The sequence below is a fragment of the Neolamprologus brichardi genome, chromosome 5 (genome assembly GCF_056152115.1).
Source record: "Neolamprologus brichardi isolate AB-2024 chromosome 5, ASM5615211v1, whole genome shotgun sequence".
Classification (NCBI taxonomy): domain Eukaryota; kingdom Metazoa; phylum Chordata; class Actinopteri; order Cichliformes; family Cichlidae; genus Neolamprologus; species Neolamprologus brichardi.
Window position 1 is genome coordinate 10,911,772 of NC_142108.1, and position 6,314 is coordinate 10,918,085.

Consider the following 6,314-nt stretch of genomic DNA (forward strand, 5'->3'; position numbering starts at 1 on the left):
ATTATTCCTTTCTCGGGCAAACCAAAAGTATTTAGTTGCATACTCACCATATTTTACCCTTTAATATTTGCTTTTAATTCTCGCTAGAAACATATGCTTGTCCATTGCTGCTTTCTGTTATTTGTTGTGTGCGTTGGTTTATGTGGTCTCTGTAGTTCCGTTATCTGCTCAGAAGGCTATTACATGTTTACACCACAAAATATGTTTAACACATTTCCTTGGAGACAGAAAAAACATTGTGGGTTAAAAAGGAAGCATATGAGAGAGTGAGTGAGTGAGTGAGTGAGTGCGTGAGTGAGTGAAACAGGAAACAAAGACTGGGGTGATGTTGAAGTGGGCAGGGTCTGAGAGACCAGCTTTCATTGGGGGAGAGAGGCAGGAGTATAAGTTCCCCACTTCCCACTGCCGGCGTCATTTTCTAGACCAGCCAGCAGTGAGTCTCCACATCTCATTTTTCACTTCATCCTCTGCCGTGTCTAAACTTCTCCAACATGACCACAAGATCTAGTCGGATGTCTTTCACCCGCTCTACCCCAGTGTACCGTGCTGCCAGTATTTATGCTGGTGCTGGTGGACAGGATGTTCGCATCTCCTCTGCTTCTGCATCTTCCCTGCGTTCTGGCATTCCACTTAGACCTTCAACCTCCTTTAAGCTGAGCAGTGGATTGAGTGGAGGCATGGGTGCCGGTTACGGTGGTGCCGGTTACGGTGGTGCCAGCGCGTCCGTGACAGCCAGCGGTGGCTCCGGTGCTTCGATCCTGGGCAATGAGAAGGGAGCCATGCAGAACCTGAACGATCGCCTGGCCAATTACCTGGAGACGGTGAAGACCCTGGAAAAGGCCAACAAGGAACTGGAGCTGAAGATCATGGAGGCCCTGGAGAAAGGAGGGCCTGACATGAGAGACTACAGCAAGTATGAGCCCATCATAGACAACTTACGCAGACAGGTAAGAACTGAGAACAAATGAAAATGTTAGAAAAGTGAAAAGGTGTTTGATAAGACACAGTGAGAAAGATACTTTAGAAATAGTTTAGCTGGGCTAAAATTTGAGAATCAATGAGTGCATGTGACAGCACTCAACACTGCATATTTCCAGCAAGAAGGTTTTAACATAATCTTTATTTAAAGATCACCTGTGTTTGAAAATGAAGCTGGAGAATGCTTTTACTGAGACCAGCAGTGTTTCCTTTGTAAGTTATCAAATTTCTTTAAAGAGAACGACGGGTGTGGCAGCTGAACTGTAGCCAGTCCCCTCCCCCATAAAACTCTCGACTGGAACCAACTTCCTCTGATGAATCACCAACACAAGGGTATCATCACGAGAGACGGACTGAGAAGCTCTCAGAAAACCAGCAGACAAAAGCATTTCTAAATGGTTCTGCTTGTTAGATGTGGATTCTACAAGCATGCATAGTGTAGGAGGCGCTCAATGGGAAACAGATGTGTGGCACTCGTACATACAAAGCGATCTCATAGTGCCAGAGTGAGTGTGCACACACACACGCACAGATAGATGCGTGTCAGTGCAGTGGTTGTATAACAATCAGCAGAGTCAAATGTCACATTCTTCTCCAGAGTCCCGCTTTTCTGCATCACATAATGACACATTTATGGTGGGTTTTTTTTTTTTTTTAACTTTTTTTTTTTTTTTTTACCACACTAAAGTATTTCCCCTTCCCTTCTGTGACAGGAAACAAGAAGAAATCATAGACTCACTGCCACTGTCACGATAAAGAATTTTCCCCTCTGTGCACGCATAGATGCGATCGGTGATACATACAGAGACAGACAGACAGAGACATGTGCAGTTGGGTGGACAGAAGAGAAACTTTCTCTCTATGATTTATTGAGACAGGATACACGTTGCTCTGGCAACGCTAAAACAAACCAGATTCTGTTTTGGCACAGGAACACCCTCGCTTCCTGTTCTTCAGTGTATGGTTCTTCTTTTATGACAACAGGTTACTATGGATTCAATCATGCTGCGGTCGGTTTTTGCAGTTTGACTTTTTGAGTATCGGTGGTTACATAAGGCAAGTCGGGCCTACAAAAACTGCTGTGTCAAAGCACATAATTATTAGAACAGGCTACTGAATTGTGCACGGGTTAAGCAGCTCTGTTCTTTCTAAACAGCAGAATCAAGTAAAATGAAAATAATAAAATAATAATTTTTTAAACAATGTTTTATTTTCCTGTCCAGATCTTCGATAAAATAATGGATAACGCCCGTTTAGTGCTTCAGATTGACAACGCCCGCCTCGCTGCCGACGACTTCAAAGTCAAGTATGTGATCGTCTCGTCTTTGCATGTGGAGTCCTTCTTACACTCTGCGATTGTGTCTCTCATACACTGTGTCTGCTCATTCCCACAGATCTGAGAATGAGATGGCGATCCGCCTGTCCGTGGAGGCCGACATTGGCGGGCTGAAGAAAGTCCTCGACGAAACGAACATGAGCAGGCTCAACATCGAGAACGAGATTGAAGCCGTGAAGGAGGAGCTTCTATTCCTAAAGAAGAACCATGAGAACGTGAGCTTGCGGTTCATCAGATTGATAATAACATATAGAGTCACACGTTTTGTTGTCGTCTTCATTTCTTTTCTCATTCTGCTGATCCAACAGGAAGTGATGGAGCTGAGGAGTCAGATCTCACAGTCAGGTGTGCAGGTGGATGTAGACGCTCCCAAAGGTCAGGACCTGTCCCAGATCATGGAGGACATGAGAGCCAACTACGAGAAGATCGCATTGAAAAACGCAGAGGACCTCAAACGGTGGCATGAAAATCAGGTACGGTGGACATCAAGAAGTTTGATTCAAAAGACACGCTGAGCCACTGTGTTTCTGACCGTCTTCCTTTCATGTCCCCGGCAGATTGCAGATGTGCAGGTGCAGGTATCACAGAACACAGAGGCTCTCCAGGGGGCCCAAATGGAGAAGAGCGACTTATTACGACAGATACAGACTCTGGAAATTGAACTTGCATCTCAACAGAGCTTAGTAAGCATTTTCACTGATTTTATTCATAAACATGAAATTATCAAATCCTTTCTAAGTTTATGACCCTATTCCATAATGCATTCTTTATATCTTTTACTACAAAATTGGCACAGTTGAATACCATGACCACTGCACCCACTCTTAGTTAGCAAAGCATATACTACAGCTTTTATTTCTCCTTTTATTAGAAAGCCTCTTTAGAAGACACCCTGCGCAACACAGAGCTACGTAACAACATGGAAATGGAGAAGTATAACGCCCTCATTATCCGGCTGGAGGAGGAGCTGGCTAGCTTACGCGCGAACATACAGCAGCAGACCCAAGAGTACGAGGCGCTGCTCAACATGAAGATGAAACTTGAGGGCGAGATCAGCACTTACAAGACTCTGCTGGATGGTGGAGACTTCAAGTAAGAGCTATAAAGATGTGGTGGAAGAAAAAAAATGCAGGTCAAGGCAAGATGATGGTGATGGTGGAGGTGAATATGAAAATCAATTGATAGCATGAGTTGCATGGCCAAAAATAACTACACCATTATGCAAGGTAATCCCAGAAAGTTGATTCTGTTTATCTAGATGTAGTGTTTTCTGAAAACGCAACATCTAGATGAGCAGAATCAAAACACTACATCTAGATAAACAGAATCAACTTTCTGGGATTTCCTTACCTGGATGATTGAGCATGCATCAAGACATTATGCGAGGCAGAAATCTCAGCTGGTTATGGTCTCAAGGCCAGTTTAATGTGAATATTCTGGAAGTCAAAATGTTTCATTTGTGTTTTGCACAGGCTCCAGGATGCACTGGACGAGCTGGAGGCCGCCGACTAATTTGGAACAAAGGATTGGGAGTCATCGCAACAATGGAAGCAATCTGCCCACACCCATTAATTATGAGTGGGGTGGGTGGAGGAGTTTTGACATTTTTTGCACTACAACCACATGTCAAGTGAACCCTGATTTAAGCAGTTTTTAATAAAGGCATTATTCCACCACAGTGAAACATGGATCACTGCCTGATCTGACCGCAAAATAAAAACAAATAAAACCACTTCTTAAACCTGAATTCACAGTTTTTGTCTGGTTCTCACTTGGTAGGTAAAGGCATTTACTAAATTAAAATAAATAAATAAATAAATAAATAAATAAATAAATAAATAAATAATAATAATAATAATAATAATAATAATAATAAAATAACTGATCATTACTGTTGGTGAAACCAACAATTTATAAAAAGAAAATATCCACAAATTTGCTTGACTATATTGCTATCTTATTCAGGGAAATTGTTATCTGTGTTATCATTTGCTGGTCTCAAAATATTATGATGAAATAAAAGCCATGATCCATCCATATGAGCCACGATCCATCCATTCTTTTCCGCTTATCCCATTCAGAGAAAATGACCTATTTTGTAACGTGAATCTTACAAATGCAACATGATAAGTGGACACTAGGGGGAAGAAGTAGTCCAAAATGAGCCACCTAGGTGGCTGCATAAGAATTTTCCTTACTACTTATATGCACCAAGGAGTAGAGATGGGTACCGGTACGTTCTGACATAAACGGTAGTAACCAGACCCAAACGCAGCGCACATTTCGGTGCTTTTTTTTTCCTGAGCTGTGATACACTTTGGATACTAGCCAATCGTTTTACGTTTCCGAGGATAGTAGGCGGGTCCAGGTACTACGTTCTTTTAGAGCAGAGCTACAGATTAAAAATGCCCAAAGCAAAGCGGTCAAAAGTCTGGCTGTACTTCACAGCAAAAGATACAAACTCACCAGCCTGCAACAAGTGCTTTAAGCTGATACTGTGATACTGTCAAAGGAGGTAACACCTCAGATCCGATGAAATACCTGGCAACGCATAGCAGTTTTTTTTAAAAGCTGAGAACTGCGCAGTATTTGATAGCTTGCTGAGAGAGCTCACACCAAGCGCATCTACTGCGGGTGTGGTGCCTGTTATCGGACCGGAGTTAGCAACATCCCCCAAAAACCCGAAGAGTAGAGTCCTGGCCCCTAGCCCTGCCAGTGTAGCAGAAATGATGACGGATGATGATGGCAGCAGCAGCAGCCGTTCTTCTCTGGGTCAGTAGCTTAATGTTGTTCTGTGTAATTTACGTTGAGTAGGCTAACCACGTTATTAAATTAATGCATGTAAGGTGAACTAGCAAACACCGTTGTAGTTACATGCAGCTGTCTTCTTGTTCGATGGCAGATACTCCCTTCACCCTGGCCAAAAAGGCTAAAATGACCAAAGAAAAAGTGGAAAACAGTTAAACATGAGAGGTTTTTGGACAAAGTTTGTGTTTTTTCCATTGTTTAAGCACTGCTTCCACCCAAGAGTGATACCATATATGCCCTATAGCTGCAGAAAAGGCTAACATTGTTATCTTTTTTACAAAAAAAACAGCTGAACGTGAGAGGTTTTTGGACAAAGTTTATGTTCTCCATTCTTTAAGCACCGGTTTGAGCACCGTTTAAGCACCGGCACTATTTCAAAAGTACCAGTTTGGTATTGGTACTGGTATCGGATAAAACCTAAACGATACCCATCCCTACCAAGGAGTGGCTATAACCTGATGATGACATAATCCAAGGTATAATCATAAAACCAGCATAATATAACTGATAGCTGGCAGTTATTCAAACCTGTACATAAGATGCAAGCCATCATGAAGAGCTGATATAAAGTTAACCACTTTAACCAAAAAAAATGCTACTTGGACGTTTTTAAAAAAAACGAAAACTCATCATTATTAGGATTTTTATGCGTGATATCTGTTTGTAGACTTATATAATTGTATGTAATTATACATGTATATTGTATATTGAGGTAGAATCGAATGAGTTTATCTTTAAGTCTGTTTGTACCAACCCTTTCTTTGTCTCATTATTGTTTAAAGTGTATTTTGTTGTTATTTTAGTCATGTTCAAAATAAATCAATCATTCAGTGACAAAAAAAGGAAAAAAATGAAAAAAGAAAAGGAGGTGTTAAAAAGAAGGATAAAAAAAAACAAAACTCAGCAAAGTTATGTAAACTCTGGGACATGGGTCAGTACTTAATGGCTTATTACCACTAATTCATTAGAATTTTAAGCAAAAAAAATCAGAAAAGGTGGATTGAAATTGCTATAAGATTAAAATAAATACACAGCTGGGAAAGCTGCAGCCAGTTCGGTGACAAATACGACAAATATTGAGCAGAGCAGGGAGCAGGGGTGCAGCAGATGTGGGTCAGCAAGTAAACAAGGGAGGAGGCAAGGCTCTCGTGGACGACGATGCGCGCTCCCGATAATAAACCTCTGACGCCTT

General features: G+C 41.6%; 1 protein-coding gene across 2 annotated transcripts; it reads left to right on the top strand.

The window, feature by feature from the left end:
- Positions 1 to 395: 395 nt before the first annotated feature.
- LOC102789552 (keratin, type I cytoskeletal 18-like) lies at positions 396 to 4,061 on the top strand. Of its 2 annotated transcripts, none has more exons than XR_436694.3 (7): positions 396 to 947; positions 2,202 to 2,284; positions 2,373 to 2,529; positions 2,623 to 2,787; positions 2,872 to 2,997; positions 3,186 to 3,475; positions 3,787 to 4,061. XR_436694.3 is itself a non-coding variant. In XM_006784485.3 (7 exons), the coding sequence occupies exons 1-7, from the start codon at positions 492 to 494 to the stop codon at positions 3,824 to 3,826; spliced, it is 1,248 nt and encodes a 415-aa protein (XP_006784548.2). In that variant the 5' UTR covers positions 396 to 491; the 3' UTR covers positions 3,827 to 4,061. The 2 variants fall into 2 exon arrangements, 1 of the variants encoding a protein (XP_006784548.2); XM_006784485.3 differs by having other exon boundaries at positions 3,186 to 3,406.
- Positions 4,062 to 6,314: the final 2,253 nt, after the last annotated feature.